Genomic DNA, 16,544 nt, shown 5'->3' on the forward strand with positions numbered 1-16,544 from the left:
AAAGTAGACTATCTATGAGTAAGAAAAATAAGGTAAATTTAGAAATTGATGTTAGTAATAATCTGGAGCATGCGAGTGTTAAGTGCCTGCGAAAAGTCACAGGGTTAATATGATAAACCAGATAAATAATTCTTTGATAACTGAGTTAAGACGAAATGAATCAAATGTATTTTCCCCATCCCCCAAACAAAGTACAGCTTTCTAAACAGCTTGTTTGGGTACAAAGTAAGCTCACCTCACAAAAATCCAATAAATGTCTTTATTAAATATATTCTTTTCCTCTAAAATATAAATATTCACTATACTCTTAAAAATGTGGAGTAGGTCCATATTTCATGTGTCTATCCCATCCAAATATGAATCAGTTCAAAATCTGAAAATGAAGAAATAGCATCTGTAATTATCATATTTTTTCTATAAATATATATAATAGGAACTTTCTTTGCAAACTGCTTAGTTATTCACTTATACTTCATATAGTACTGAGCACCTTAGATTACATACTGTGTAATTTAAATGTTTGTACTAATACAGGAATTTGTAGTATTTACAATGCATGTACATGTTAAGTCTAACATTCCAGTGATTTTTAAGTGTTAGAGGAATAAGGAATAGTGCAGCACAGTTTACAAATGTATTCAGCCTACCCCAGGGTGCGTTAGTTGTCACTTCTGGAACGTTTATAGGAATCTGGGTCCAACGTTTTTAAGTTGTACTTTGGAACATCCATGAAATACTTTGCACATCGATAAAATACTTGGCTGTGAAACACCCTGTTTAAAAGCTGCCCACGGCACCTCCCAGCGGGACCCTTGAGCCTGTGCTCCAGGACCTGCTCCCAGGACATCCAACCCGCGCAGCTCCCAATCCCAGCAGCTGCCAAAGCGACGGACACCCGGGCACCGCTGCAGACGGATACGCGCGTGGCAGCCGCATGGCAGCGACCTGAGAAATGCTCGTGTGGGAAATTACTGGTAAGTTGTCTTACATAGCTCCTAACTTGTGAATTTAGGCAAAAAGTTAAATTTGAACTGCAAGTAGTGACAGTAAAAAATAAGTTCCCAGATCGATAAATCACTTTTCTGATTCCTTTAGGGGACTGAAGAAGATGTTGGGAGGGGGGCTGCTATTCCAAAATCAATTTAGCTTCTGTCATAATAATTTTCAGTATTTGTGCATTCACCCCATCACCTTAAATTTTTAATTAATTTTCACAATTAGGACACCTGTGATGAGAAATCAATTCCTACAAAAGTGTATGACTTACAATTAACTTTCAAGACTTGGCCTAAAAACAACGTGGAACCATCYGGTGCTCCCAATTTTCTTTGCCAGCCGCGTGCCGTTACCCGGGCGCTTCCCGGCTTTCTCCGCTACGGAAGCGCGGGGCTCCCACAGGGGATCTTCCGTGAACTGCTGCTTTATGACGTCCCGTGCAGTTCCTATCCTTCCATGTGTGAATTCAGAGCAAAATTGAAAAGCAAGCAAAGGAAAAAGCCCTACGCGAAGCAGTTCTGTGCGCAGCTGTAGAGCAGCAGCAACGCACGCCGTTTTCTTTCCTCCTACCCAACCACATGAGGGCAGTTTTGTATTTCCAGGGGCAGCCTGTGCCATATTTGATGGTGAAGGCAGTTCCCAGCGTTCCTGCCCTTGCTCTAACTGTGGACCCGGCTGCCTCAGTGATTCCCATGTGTTGAATGAAAATAATTAAATGTGGTGCAAAGCAGGAAATAGGAAGTTACGGCTACAGGGCTCAACATCTTCACCAAGCTCTGCGAGCAAGGAATGCATCTAGACTCGCACCTGAATGCACTACAAGTTATCTTAAGCTTTTCTTAAAAAGAAGTCTTGTTTAGTGAGCTCCTCAACGTGGCTGATTTGGCAGCAGGAAAAATATCTAAGCTCCAAGATGCTCTTGCAGGAGCAGTTTCCTATTAAGGCTTTTCTGGCAGCAAAGCTTCTGTCCCTTCCCTGTGCATGTCCTTGGTGGTGGAGCTGCTTGAGTCACTTTTCTGTTCTGATTCAGAAAACCTCAAAAATGAAGCTTTCCTCACTCCCCAAATTTGTTCTTCATTTGAGATCATTTAACTGACAGCTAAATCTACAAGCAGGAGCAGCAGAGTTGAGGAGTGGTGGGAAAAGGGGACAGTCAGCTCTTAATCYGGCCTTTTCTTGGAAACCACTGAAGGGAAAATGTGCTGTGAGAAATGCAATTTGAGCTTCAAAACGATTCATCTGCCTTGCAACTGAGCCTGGGATTTTGGGTAGCTGAAGCTCAAAWCCATTAAACCCTTCTGGAAAGGGGCAATGAAAGACACGTCCTGCGCGCTCATCAGCGAAGGACGAGCCCACCCGGCCCTGCTGTGCTCTGCGCTCAGGGGCAGCCTGGCCCTGGGCACATCCCTACGGCTGCTGTGCTGGGCTCACCTCAGGAAAGTGCCCAAGATGTCCTAGCACTGAATGGGACCGTGCCCCTCAGCAAGGACCCGTCTGCAGCACTTCACCGACTGCCCCTGTACTGCTTCAGAGCCTCCTATCCGGAGCTGCCTGGTTGCAATCTCTGCTGGGTATTCAAGCAACAGGTTCTGATTCGCCCACCCCCAAGAAGATTTTATTTAAATGGTGAGCAGGTTAGAACAGAAAAACAAATGCATGACTTTTTGATGGTGGGTCAATCTTGTTTATAGAACTTCTTGATCTTGCATGACAACCAAGTGCCCGCTCTTATCCGCTTAGCCCTTATTCTATATAAACAAATACACTGAAATAGGCACKATTTATGATTCTGAAACTTTTACACATCTAGTAAGTACTACACTCTTCTGCTGTCCAGGATGGGATTTTAAAACCCCGTTATTTACAATGAAACCCACTGTTTTCCTTTTCATGTCACTGCTTTAGCTAACGAAAATAAAAGCTAGGCCTTGGGAGACTGCCAGAAATTACCAGGGCCCAGCACCAAACTCCAGTCCCACACACACTGCCAGCTGTGTGTTCCAACGGTGACGGCACTTCCCATCGGCAGGGTTGCTCCATATTCCTTAGGGAAAACAGGTCCATCCCACTTATGCCACCAAACCAAGCCTCGTGATCTTCGCTGACAGGAAGGAATGAATGATGAACACAATCGGCTTTGGGCAGGAATGAAGGTCCAGTTGCTGGAATTGCAAAAGACATCAGGTTGAGAATGATTAAATAAAATACTGGCTCTAATAAACAATCATCTACTGAGTGTTTACTTGACTAACTGCTGTCTGATAGTTTCAATAGACTTCTACTAATAACAAACCTTTACCACAACTGTCATATTGTCTCTTATTTATATGTCTCTGTRAATTCTTAAGCAACTGGAAGTAAATAACAACCATGTTGAGAGCACACAARATGCTTGTGTCCAACTGGGTGACAGCAGGACACAGAGGGATGGATGCTGCCCACACTCTTCCAGGAAGCTCAGCCCCTACATCTTCGCAGGCTTTGCTAAAGAACAAGAAGGGGTGTGAACTGCTTTGTCCACCACCTCATTCTCATCCTTATGCATCTCATTTTGATCACTGTTGAAGACAAGGTACTGCACCTTTTTGGTTGTTCTTGGTTCACAGATCTGTAGGAGTGAGACTGAGTCAAGACTTTTCTCCTCCTCCCAAGGCCACAATTCAGCCTCACCAAGTGCTTAGTACGTGTGAGAATCATGTCAGTGGGAGCAGTAGGTTCAAGAGTGGGACAACATCCAAACAAGCCAGGTTAGTCTTTCACCAATCATGTGTCAGTTTTATCAAGAGCTGACTAGTTCCATTCAGCAGCACACGAGCAGCCTGCACAATAAGCAGTTTGCAAAGTACACGTTACCAAGGATAATGTGAAAAATTAAACAGCCAGTGTGCTCAGAAACTGCTGAAAAAATTGGCAGGAAAGACCACATTTGCATGCATGATTTATGGTATCTAATCTGCTCATATGAAAAGCTCCTTATTTTTGGTGTTGTGAGAGCTAATTTAGAGACCTATGGAGACAATTTGCACTCCATCTGTAGTCGTCACTTTTGTTTCAGCAACAAGATCATTAGATGTGTTTAAAACACAGCTTGTTCCCCTAACAGATAAAGTGAAAATGATTAGGTTGCCATTACTATAAATATTTMTTTCCTAAGTATTCTGTCCTCTACTCAAAAATATTTTAAGTGATGTGAATAAATATAACAATTTTAACATCTGGCCATGTAAGGATATAATTTATTCTTAAAAATAATAAATCTTTCAACCCTCCTTACATGATTTCAACATTTAATCTCCACTTTTAGTTTGTCTCTTTTCAAAGGTGCCAAAGGAAGCATGTCACCTAAAAATTGGTAGTGGTATCTATACCGGTCAGCTGTTGTTGGTACTTGGGCATCTTACAGTCTTAAGGCCCTGCAGAGGGATGGTAGTTTGTTTCCCTCTTGCTAAACACAGTACTTACAATTTCTCCATCCTTTCCTCCAAAGTCTAAATAGAGCATCCTGATCCCATCATCTGAGGACATTTTTAGTTTTTCGTAGGGATATTGTGCGATTGTCTTAGAGAAGGCACCATCTTGTGGTTCAGTTGTAAGAGAGAATCCATGTTCATAATGGATGGTCAAACGGCACTCCTGGCTTTTGTATGTGCAAGCTGAAAAAGAAAACAAAATTTAGAAAACAACATTCYTCAAGGTGACAAATCACATTTGACAGTGGTAGCACGTGTTAATAAGGAGAGCTGTTTTTACCATAATAGTGAAAAAAAAGTCTTTCTGAGGTGTCTACATCTAGGTGCTGATGCGAAAACAACCTGAGGACATTTAAGAAGACTCAATGTGGCATTTCCTCCTTCCAAACCTTGACAAGTCACAGCCACTCTTCTCAATGAGAGTAACGCAGCCAAACCCAATAAACGTGACACAAAAGGCACGGCAAAAATTACAAGCYGTAAAGGGTGTCCCTGAAGAAATTTGACAAAGATGAAGACACTCCCGAGTCCTCWTTAGTGTCAAAGCAATTGAAAAAAGGCCCAGCTAATTGTATATAACAGCTATTGCAGCAGCAGGTCTGCATCTCTCCCCRAGCTCAGAAACAAAGCACCTGATTCATGGTAAGGAGACGGATTTAGGTGTGCACGTTACAAATTCTCTTTTCTCTTTTACATTTGACCGCCTTTGATAACTAAGCTTTGTACCTAGAAGTTTCCCTGAAAGCCTTCATATCCTTATTATATTCCGATATTCTGAATATTAATATTCTGAAAGCCTCAGTATCCTCTTATTTCTCRGTGGTGGCCAGTGACGGACAAGGGGTAATAGGTTTAAGTAAGTTGAAACCCAGGCAGTTCCATCTCCATGTGAGGAGGAACTTCTTTCCTGTGAGGGTGCCAGAGCCCTGGCACAGGCTGCCCAGGGAGGTTGTGGAGTCTCCTTCTCTGGGGATCTTCCAAACTCGCCTGGATGCCGCCCTGTGTCCCATGCTCTGGGTGTCCCTGATGGAGCAGGGGGTTGGACTGGATGATCTCTAGAGGTCCCATCCAGCCTTAACTGTTCTGTGATTCTGCGATTCTGTGATGGTGTGATTCCAGCAGCACCTGCCCTCCGTCAGAGCCGAGCTGACTGGAGGCCCTCGCACACCCAAGCTAGGGAGGCAGAAATTAACCCCTCATTTTTCAAAGTCCTCTGTGGGGCTCAGTCCAGGGCCCTTCTCAGCATGAACTTGATGGTGCCCATCCGCCCACCTCCTGCACGACTCCATTCCCACCATGGTGAGAGGAGCAGTGGGACTCCAGCACCAACTTCCAGCTAGTGTTCCACCTCAAATACCTTCATCCTTTCCTTGGCTGATGTCAAGAATGACCTGACCTGGCCCAAACACATAGAAATGGTATTATGGGAAACCTCGTTAACCTGAGCTTGGTTTCTGCAAGGTGGCACTGTGCACCAGAGGAAAGGACAAGGTCTACAGCTACAAGACCACTTATATGCTGGACACAGATGTAATACGATGGAGCCCAGAAGGCATCTGGCTTTTATTCCAGTCGGTTTTGCATGTAGGAAGCACTCAGAAGGGACCCTGGCACCAGTATTCAGTGACCCCTGGCAATATCCTGTGGGGAAATGACTGGCTGTCACAATGCAGCTGTGACAGTGCTTTGTAATTCTGATCACTCCTTTGAATTGTGCAGATCTAGGTGGGTAATTGAATAACTCACACTTGTGAACATGCAGACTATATGACTTGTCCTCCTCTGCCTATTCCCTTGCAGTAAAAAACTGCCATCAGTCTCTCAGGTTGTGACAAAATCACAATCTTKTGACAAAAACGCTCTTTTTTGCAGGTTTCTGGAAACCAGCAGGCAGCTGCTCCTTTCTATACCCAGTAAGCCYTTCTCAAGCCCTATGCAGATGTCCTGGCTGGTGACAAACGTGTGTCTGAGACCAYGTGAGGGAAACCAGATGAACCACCAGACTGACCACACTGGTGGCCTGGTTTCACGGCACTGGCCAGAGGTGCCACGCAAGCTGGAGCTGGTGGGAAGGCAGGGAAGGAAGATGTTCAACACGTAACCTTGATGTGTTTGCTTTTGAAATGGGCCCTCTCTAGCAGAAACAGTTGAACATCCCYGACTGTGAACTGATGACTAATGATGTCTGGTGTGTATAACAGAGAAGGTACAAAGGATAAAATCCTGCGAGGACAAGTGCAGAAGGGCTCCACCACGCGTTACTCACACGTTGTGATCTCCGTGATGAGCTCTGCAGAATTGTGGCAGCCCTGCACCACGCTCCGCGTCCACAGTGAGAGGTCTCTGCTCGTCTCCGTCCGGAAAAGGTGCGTTTCGATCCCCTGCCTGGTACCGGTCCGGGTGGCGAAAGACAAATCCACCCCAGACTGGGGGGAGCCCTTCCCTGGGCCGGAATGGACCAACCTGCGGATTTGGAATCAAATTCGAACTCATCATGAATCACAGTACCAACAAAAGCTGGTAGTTTAGGCTCTTGGTAGTCTTAAATACAGTGTTTTCATGCAATGAAGATAATTTTGTACTGGCCAATGTGCTGGAGCAATTTCTGCAGTGAATTAAGGCTTTGCTTTACCCACCCAAGGGGCAGAACTAGCAGCAGGGCAAGTGCCCGCTGTGCTGGCAGGTCCAAATGCCCCCGTCCAGCACCAGACTGCCCTCGCATGGAGCTCATGCCGCTCCAGGCAACCTCTGCCATAAACGCTGTCAAATAAAGGAGCAGTTCCCATAAAGGAACAAGTTCAGTAAAATACACAGGTGCCAAGGACTGTCTTGTGCACACTTTGCCAAACCTAGCTGTAAAATGCAGAATGCTGCAGCTATCTGCAATCCTGAAATTCTCCCATGATTTGCTGCCATTATTTATACATTTTGCCTGGCATGAACAACTGATTTTCTGTGAAACGATAGGTTTGTTCATCTGGGCAAACACTAACCACAGTAAATGTCTTTTTAGATGTAAAATCAACACCGTATAATATTTAATTTCTCTTTAATCTCTTTAAGATAATGCTTTTTCTTTGTTTCTTATGGACATGTGGGACACTGAATAGAGAGGCCACTCAGGGACATCACCCAGGTCCCACTGGAAAGAATCACGCAGAGGATTCTTGAGATCCAGGTGCTTCAACTCAGAGAGAGGCACAAGGTGAAACCAGGGAAATTCTCCCAGAAATCTTATTTTGTGCCTCCTGTTTGCCTTTCTCTACGCAAACCATATACTTTACTTGATATTATAAAACAAATATATACCATAGCACACTCTGAAGCATGAAACATTTGATTGTACTAATTGTCTACTGAACACTAAATCACCCTCAAATTGTTTTTTCCATTGGGAACAATAGCTGCCTTTCGGCTCCCATCAAAGAAGCTTGCCATCAGAGATACTTTAATAGGAAGAAGGGAAAAAGGAAAAACAAATAGATCAACAATATAATCCATCGGACTTCAGCTTTTCGGATGTTGAAAAACTGAGCATGGGGCATCTGAAATTTTCCAAAATTTCCTTGCAGATGATTTTTTCATGTTTTTTTCAATTTCCATGCTGATTTTTTGGAAGCTGTTTTTTAAGTTCTTTTGCAAACGTTGGGTTGATGGGAACACTGGAAGCAGGACTTTTTGCCTCAGCTGCCAATCTGTTCTTCACAATCCAAAACACAACACGGGATACAGTGCTGTGGTACCCCCAGCACTCCGAACAAGCCGGCCATGGTAAAGGAAAAGCAGGATAACCCCTGCAACACAGCACCCCAGTGGCTGTGGCTCCTCCCAGGGCTTGAAGCCCTTCTCTGAGAACTAGCGTAGACCTCTCTGCACAGCATTTCCTTGGGCCAAACACATGCCCCTCTTTGGCACCTGCCTGTAAGGTTTTCTCTTGTCTGGCAACATGGTAATTTTCTGTAATGGTGGGGTTTTTTTTAGCAAATTTGATAATGTGATGTGTGGTGTTTCTTTCTGCTGCTTTTAAAAATAAAAACAAAACAAAGAGCCTTGTTTCACGCTTTATCAACTGCACCAGCATTCTTGCTTTAACAGCATTATGTATAGAATGAAGACGATGTATTTTACATATTAAAGTATGTTGATTACATACATCATGAACCTTGTTTCTTGCCTGCCTCCTCATTCACAACAYTACTCCTTCAATATTAAAATTTCAACCTCATTATTTAAAAATCCTCTTCTACCATACGACTCCAGATCACRTTTTGAAAAGCCAGACAGTTCCACATGAACTACACAAACATGCAGCAGAGTATTGCATAATATTTGTGTATCAACCAGCAGCATGAATGTATCCAGTGGGTACAAGTGAAAGGACTCTCAAGTTTTGGTAAATCCACATTCCCCTGCACTGTTGTTTTCTCCTGCAGGACATGCAGATACGATAAAAGGCAGAAAAGAAGCAGCCTCTGGACTTCACCAAGGGCCTCCTCGTGCCTGTGCTGGCCAGTGCCATGAGCGCAAGGGAGCTGGTGACTACATCCAAGCACCGGGGCCGCCCAGGAAGGTTTCCCAGATATTTCCAGGTTTATGAAATAACCCTGCAGGAGCACAGGAGCGCCGGGCGCTTTTTCCCTGGAGCCCACGAGAGGGCAGGAGATGGTCGCTGATGGAGAAGTCCCTTCGTGCAGCATCGAGGTGCAGGCAGGGGCTGTAAAAGGCAACTTTTTGCAGGCTCCCCGGGGCCTCGAATACACCTCTCATGTTCTCTAATTTCTCCATCGTGTCTCTATGTTTCGGGGAGCCTTTTGGCATGATTTTTTATAAATGCATACCATCGAGAAGCACGTGGCACAACTCAAAGTGCTGGTGCTGAGTGAGACTTGCTGGGAGCTGCTTTTTAATTCTAATACAATGAAAGGAGTTTCAAGCATTTGCTGCCACATCACAAAATCTCACGACCTCTTTGAGCAGGACAGTGAAACCAGCCCTGACATTCAAGCAAGTGCTCAGCTGCTCGTTTGAGACTAATCTCAGAGGAGGCCGCGATACAAGTTCATCAACATTCAGCAGCTCTGCCCAGGGAGAAAGCCACTATAATCTGACCTTTCTTACACTGACATCCTCCTTGTCCCTGGCTTAGCRTTTGAAACCCAGCCCAGAGCAGCTGTATTCTTTGGAAATCTTTGCACTCCCAGTTCCTTTGCTGAGCTCTGCTCTGGAGGCAACTGCACTGCCCTGCCTGTGGAGACACAACAGGGACCTCCTGCACCACATTATGGACCCCACAGTCTACCTGGGAGGCAGAAATACTCTGCCTCCCTACGTATTTGCACAGAGAATGAATCAATACCCAAACTTCACTCAGCACAACTGCAGGGCAGCCGGACAGGTTTCAAGCACTATTCCTGTAGCTGGTCTCTGCATATTCAGAAAGTCATGCAGCAGCAATTGGTGAATATTTGTAACGTCAGATGAGTCAGAATGACCTCAATAACTAGGACAGMCAATCCGGTGCTTACAATTATCAAATGGTTGCACTTGGTATTGGAGCTGAGTAATAAACAGCTTTAATGCTCTTTGGAGACAACTCTCAACATAGCACAAAAGCAACTTAGAGATACCTCATCTCCCGTCAAACTGCAACATGTGCTGCTTTCTTTTTTCATCTGGCATGATAGATAATGCAATTTGTACTAGCATTCTTGAATGTTCCTGCACTGCATAAACACTGAAGATGTAATTATTTARGGCCCATTCCCATGTTATAAGGAGACACTGTTTTTCTTCCTTCAGGCGTAAGGAAAAATTGAAACAGAGATTACAGCAAAAAGGCCCCTGGAGTCAGGGCTAGGAGCCAGTTGCTCTGCCTCCCAATTTAGAGATTTAAAGGAGCAACTTAAATCTCCTGATCTCAGTTTTACATGAGCTATTGCTTATATTCCACACAGAAGTGAGGAATACTGTCTGGAAAATCATTTCAGGTCTTCATAGCATCCATAGGTTGAACGCAAGCTCATCAAAAAAGGGGACACGTTGAAATTTTGATGCTAAAACACACTGTAGGAAGATTGTAACCCTTCTATCGCTTTCCAATTTTCTCTGCTCATTAAGTTTTGGGTAGATTAAGCATGACTCTGTACAGTATTTGGCACACAAGTTTTCCAGTTTCAGCAGCTTTTCAAATATGCATTAGCTAAGCAAAAGTGTTTTCCCAAGGACTCATAAAAGTCTGAAAGATGGGAGCAGCCAAGATTACGACATGTGGTCTGCAAGCTTTCCAGGTGGAAAGTTCTAAATTGCACTGATCAATGCACAAAGGGGATTATGAAACATGTCACAAGAAGGGTAATCTCTGACCAAGTACCAACACAGCAGTCGATACCAACAGCAAARCATGTGTATTCTTGGGTATAATTATCAGTCTGGCACGTCCTAAAATTAGTAGTCTGCAGAGTTTTAATCAAARCAACCCAAAATAATAAGTGTGATGATTTAAGGAATTCATCAGTTTATACATCCTGATCAYATTGGGAATTCATTATTTATTTGTACGTACCAGACTGCAAATTCCACTCCAAATGTCATGTTTGGTCTATCTGTTGTCTTTGCACCTGCATGTCAAGTTCATGGTGATATTAATAAAAAAAATCACAGAAAGGGGACTGGAAAGGTTCACAAGAGGTCATCTTGTGTATCTCCCTGCCACAAATGCATCCCATTTTGTCCTATTCTGTCCACAGTGGATCTGGAGGACATGTCCCYGTCCTCCTTTTGCCTTATTTTTTGCATACTTGAAAACTAGCCCATGGACTTCTCTTGATTCAATAATTAAAATTTCTTAAATATCACCCCACTGATAATTTTCTAGTCCTRCCATTTGTTTTGCTTTCTTCTGCACCTTCTACAAGAAGCTGGCATCTTTTTGGAGATGCAATGTCTCACAGAACGTGGTCTATCAGCTGAGGTCTTACAAATGCTGTGCAGACTGGTTAGATCACTACATCCGTCTCACAGGCAATACTTTTGTTACAGTCCAAGATGATSGTGTTCATTTCCCCTTCTCAACACTGTTGTTTTATTCTATTTCACCATACTGCCCAGATACCTCCTGGCAGATCTACTTCCCCTGCCATTCTCCATGCAAAACCAAGGGAGCTGCTTATTCCCAAGTGTCAAACTTTGCATTTGTCCTTACTTAACTGCAATCCATGTGCTTTTACAGGCTGTCTTTCAAACCTGTAAAGACCCTCCAGCAGTTCAACAGCAGCGTCAAGCAATTTCTCATTCTCTTCCACCTTGAAGGATGATGCTCCTCAATTCACACTGAAATGCTGTTTGACACAGAAATAACTATCCCCTCAGGGCAAACAAGTATGATCCCAAATCTATATGTGATAAAAATAACTAATCAAATGACCACCTAAGTAGGAGATTATTTGGTGAGGATAAGCAGTGGTCACAGACAAAAGGGGCTGGCAATGCCCACCAAGAGCTGCTTCTGCACACTGAGATGTGTGGGTGAGAAGGTGCATGTGCTGGCGACCTTGAACTAAACGGGAGCTGTTAGAAAGAATAAACAGGCTGAGAAAGACCCAGGTGTTTCCCAAGCAAAGTAAACTTGGCCTGACCACCACGGAGCAGTAAACAAGGTGGTGTGGTCTGTTCAGGAAAGGGCCTCCAGCTGCATGTGTGGGATCACCCTGAGCCACGTGCAACCCTGCGCGTGTGCGGCGCGCAGGGAACCACCTATTCTCAGTGTTATTTTCTCTGGGTGAGGAACACCCTGCTGCTGGCTGGAGGCCGATCTACCATTTACTTACCTTCCTYCTCACTGCCTGGCTCAGCCTAAAACACACTTACAAAGGAAAAGTTCCCCAACAAAACTACCCAATGGTGTCTGCACTTASTGTTATTTATCCTTCCTGACATACCTTGCTTCTCAACATGCCTAAGTTACCTTTTCTAAAGACATGTATATCCCAACACAGGACGTCCTGCACTGCAGCGGAACTGCGATGAGTCTGGAGATGAGCTGCTTTGCCCCGGCACAGCCAGGCCTTTTACAASAGGCTAAAATTAGTTAAATTACTTCATGCTCGAGGCAGGCTGGAGGGGATTCAGACTGTTATCAGCTGACAAGAGGGTCTGTACGTCAGGACACCGCAACCTCCTGTTGTATCGTAGCTGTGGTTATCAGAGCCACCACTTAGAAGAACAGGACTTTGGTCTGTTACAACTAATGCCCTGAAGCGCTGGGGAGGAGCTGCATCTGCTGCAGGCAGCTAAGTTTATTTTGGGGGCAAAAGGAATGTGGCCAGATCATTTGACACTCCATAAAACAGGGTGAGGAACTCAGAAAGAAACTTGAAAAAAAAAAAAAAAGAGAGATCTGGGGCTTTGATTCTCTTTTGGAGCACGACCGGTGCTGCAAGCAGGACAGCGTGTGGAGGCCYGAGGGGCTGCCCGAGGCCTCCAGGGCTCAGCAAGGAAAGGGTGCCGGGTGCTCCCCAGCCCGGCCACCCGGCTCCACGGCCCATGTGATGATGGCTGCCACCTGCGACAGCTTGGCCTGGCTGTGTCTCCTGGTTCCACAACAAAACACCGTCTTGTGCGTTTGTCRTGGGGCAGCCATCGTGTCAAGGCCTGGTGACATGTGCGGCCAGCACCTCTGCAGTGCCTTGCCCACGTTTTCAGRGGGATTTTGCACTGGATTTCTCTGCCCTCACTCGCACTTGAAAGCTCATCAGGGCCTTATAAAGCATGGGACAGTCTCTTTATTTTACGCTAAGGCAGGGCAAGCCAGAACCTGGCCTCCTAGGAAAACTGGGAGCTGTATCATGGGTAGCATCATCGGGACTAAATGACTATTAGTGCAATTTATTGTGTTTAATTTTAATTGAATGATTTACCAGCAAAGTCTCAGCTCATTTGGGAAGAGAATAAAGAGAGTGGGAACAAAAAATAAATTAATGAGAGGGCAGTAAGAGCGCCACAGCTTTTGGCCATGTGCTAACAGACCTCCCCAATGTGAACCCTTGAAAACAGCACAACAGAGGCCTGTGAGAAGGTCCAAATAATGAAACGCCGTCTCTTTCTCAAGCCCTTTGATGATCCTGGCAGGAAAACGTGATTAAGATGCATGGCAAGAACCACAGACAGTTTTCAGTGTGTAAAGGCAACTATGGGAAAGCTCTCTCTGGATGGTATCTGATGGATACCTTTGAAACAACATAGACAGACATATTCAAGACCGTAACTTTCAAACTCACCATTTTAAGCTAAAACAGCCAGACACCAGGTGCTCAGAGTAGGAAATGAAGTGTCTGCACCTCATGCCCAAGCCTCCAGAGGCCCCTACCACTGGTGGTGCACAGCACTTGGTGCACAGCACATGGTGCTGGTGCATACCAGCAGGAGTTTCTTAAACTYGGGGCAATTATTTCATATTTTTCAACCTGGAAAAGAAGCTCTGCTCTGAATGCAACTGCCAAGCTCTCAGTTCTGCACACAAAGATAGAAATCTCATGAGATCAAGTGCTCATGTTTTTTAGCACCACACTTTCTGGACCTGGGTAAAACTGCCACCTCCAYAGTCTTTCTTGTCTACTTTTGGCAATTAGTCTTGGGCAGAATATGAAACTGGGGAGGGAGTGAGGAAGAGCAACTAAGCTGAACACATCAGCCCATTTAAGATGAATGTGTTTCTCAAACCATGACACTTCAAGTGTGATACACAGCTATGCACCAGCTATTTCTGATCTCAGCTGATTAAGCCATTCCCAGTGCTCCTTAAGTGGCTGTGACAAAGCAGCAAAGGTACCTGGTTGCCAGCAGAGGGTAGGTGTGCAGAGGGTTGAACCAGGCTTCCTTCATTCGTGGCATGCTCTCATATATTAAAAGGTCTTTCTCAGTCAAGACAACCAGCACTGGCTTCCAGTGCTTCTCGTTGTCTCCTGGCACCTGAAAAAGAGTAAATTTTCAGTGAAAAAGCAAGAGACAAAGCTAGCATCATCCCGCAAAGCCTGTCAGCATGCACACATCTGGTCCTGTTTGATCATGAACAAACAAAGAGTTTTATTTCTTTGGTTTTCTGACTTCTGCTGCCTGGATTTATAAGCAGACACAGCAGAAATGGAGCAAAGAAATCTGCTTCTCACATGAGTGCTACCACCCCCAAGCCTCCTTTGCAGCTTTCGCTCACTACAGGCGCTTCCACAAATGCAGCAGTGGAAGAAAGCAGCTGTGGGACTGGCTGCTATTTAGCTGTGGTATGGACAAAAGAACCTAGTAAAGAATCTCTGCCTTCAACGTGTATTTATGATGTGTAGCATTCGTGTGTAGCCATCAGATACACCCGAGTGCTTGATGCTTCGTGAATAAAGAAGAGAGCTAATAAAACATTGTGTGTTTGGGAGTAGGTGAGYCTGCTTTTTCCCTCAGCAGCTCATGTTTTCATTGCTCCTCTCTCCTTCACAATGTTCTTGCTTCCCAGCAGCTTTACAAGTGTCGAATTCAAACTAAACACAGGACTGATCTGTAGCATAGACTCAGATYTCTCAAAATTAGCAGACTTTGCAAATACTTTGGAAACCCTTCTGAAGAAGATGTCTAAACCTGGGACACTACTAGCTGGACAATCCGGATGTAGAAATGTATTGTTTTTTAGGCATGTTGTAGTCCACGTGGCTACACCATTATGCTTACAGGCATTAAATATGAACATGATTTTCATTACTGTACTCTGGCATCAAGGAAGAGCTTAAAATAGAAGGAAGTATGAAAAGGGTCTTAGTTTCAAGTAAGATCTTGATGACTGCAGACAATTTCATTATTTTCCTTTTGGTCCACAGAAAGAAAAAGAAACCACATTGTGCAATAACAGTCTCATGATCGTGATTTCAAACTGGTATTAAATGGGATTTTAAATGGCATTAAGCAAATTCTGAGATTCATCAGACAATCTGGTTGTGCACATGACTCCTTACCTGAAAGCTTTGCCAGAATTCACTATTTACTGGTGTGTTACGAGCAATGCCAGCCTGTTTGTCATGGATGAGTTTGCATCACTGTGTGCAGGAATACCCAGAAGGCATCCATCAAAAGTACCCCTCTGTCCTTCCCAATTAAGCTTCTCTGATAATTGGGTTCCTGTTTACATCACTATTTTCTCACTGGTTACACATGCCTATATGCTAGTAAGTTAAAAAAAAAAAAACCTTAAGCTGTTAAAAAGTTCATCTGTTTAATATTTTGAGGAGCATCAATTGACATGCACAATTTTCTTGTGCTGACAGTTTCTTSATATGTAACCCCTCATTTTCAAATAGAGCAGACCAGGGCAGCTGCTTAATTAACCTACCCATTAATACAGTCCAGGAAGAATGTAAAATCCAAAATTTTGCCAGACCCCACGTACCACAAAAGCATCACTGCAAAGCACCCTTAGCTGGTTAATACCACAGTTATTAACTAGGATAGATACCACAGCTCTTAGCATGAGGATAGAGAAGTAAATGTTACAGTTGTCTTAACATTTAATTTCTGTGCACCTGCCTTTGTTCTTTAGATATGGAGATTTTAAGTACTTTTTTTCCATTTTTTTTTTAAATGAGAATATAAACATAAAGCCTATCATCAGATCATAGAATCATAGAATGCTTAAGGTTGGAAGGGACCTCAGAGGTCATCTAGTCCATCCCCTCTGCACACGCAGGGTCACCTAGAGCACGTGGCACAGGGCTGCATCCATGCGGGTTTTAAAGATCTCCAAAGAAGGAGACTCCACAACCTCTCTGGGCAGCCTGTTCCAGATGGCAAAGCAGGCTCTTTAGGCGCACGGTGCTGTACAACAAGCAGGCCCAGCACGGGCTGCTGCCTCTCTATTTTTCTGTCTCGTGACCACGAGTGATGCCCTGCCAGMCTTTCTGCAGGACTGCACACCCTGCATCCTGCTTTCAACCAAGTGCTCTCTTGCTAGCTGGCCTGGCAACTGCTCCAAAAGCTTTGGGGAAACCTCTTCCCCATAAAGCCACCGCAAAGAAGGGCCCATGCAGCAGCCGTGTCTCGTCCCAA

At 44.5% G+C, this 16,544-nt stretch overlaps 1 protein-coding gene across 1 annotated transcript in view; it reads right to left on the reverse strand.

The window, feature by feature from the left end:
* Window positions 1-607: 607 nt before the first annotated feature.
* The window catches only part of SNTB1 (syntrophin beta 1), a 104,938-nt gene continuing 89,001 nt past the window's right edge, over window positions 608-16,544 (reverse strand). Inside the window, exons 4-7 of the mRNA XM_026039499.1 lie at window positions 14,293-14,432; window positions 6,733-6,929; window positions 4,459-4,649; window positions 608-3,158 (exon numbers count right to left, since the gene is read on the reverse strand). Of these exons, the coding sequence (XP_025895284.1) occupies window positions 3,066-3,158; window positions 4,459-4,649; window positions 6,733-6,929; window positions 14,293-14,432 (621 nt within the window). The 3' untranslated portion in view covers window positions 608-3,065. The remainder of the gene's footprint in view (window positions 3,159-4,458; window positions 4,650-6,732; window positions 6,930-14,292; window positions 14,433-16,544) is intronic.

This window comes from Nothoprocta perdicaria, unplaced genomic scaffold, assembly GCF_003342845.1.
Source record: "Nothoprocta perdicaria isolate Ctin4 unplaced genomic scaffold, notPer1 scaffold_230, whole genome shotgun sequence".
Lineage (NCBI taxonomy): Eukaryota > Metazoa > Chordata > Aves > Tinamiformes > Tinamidae > Nothoprocta > Nothoprocta perdicaria.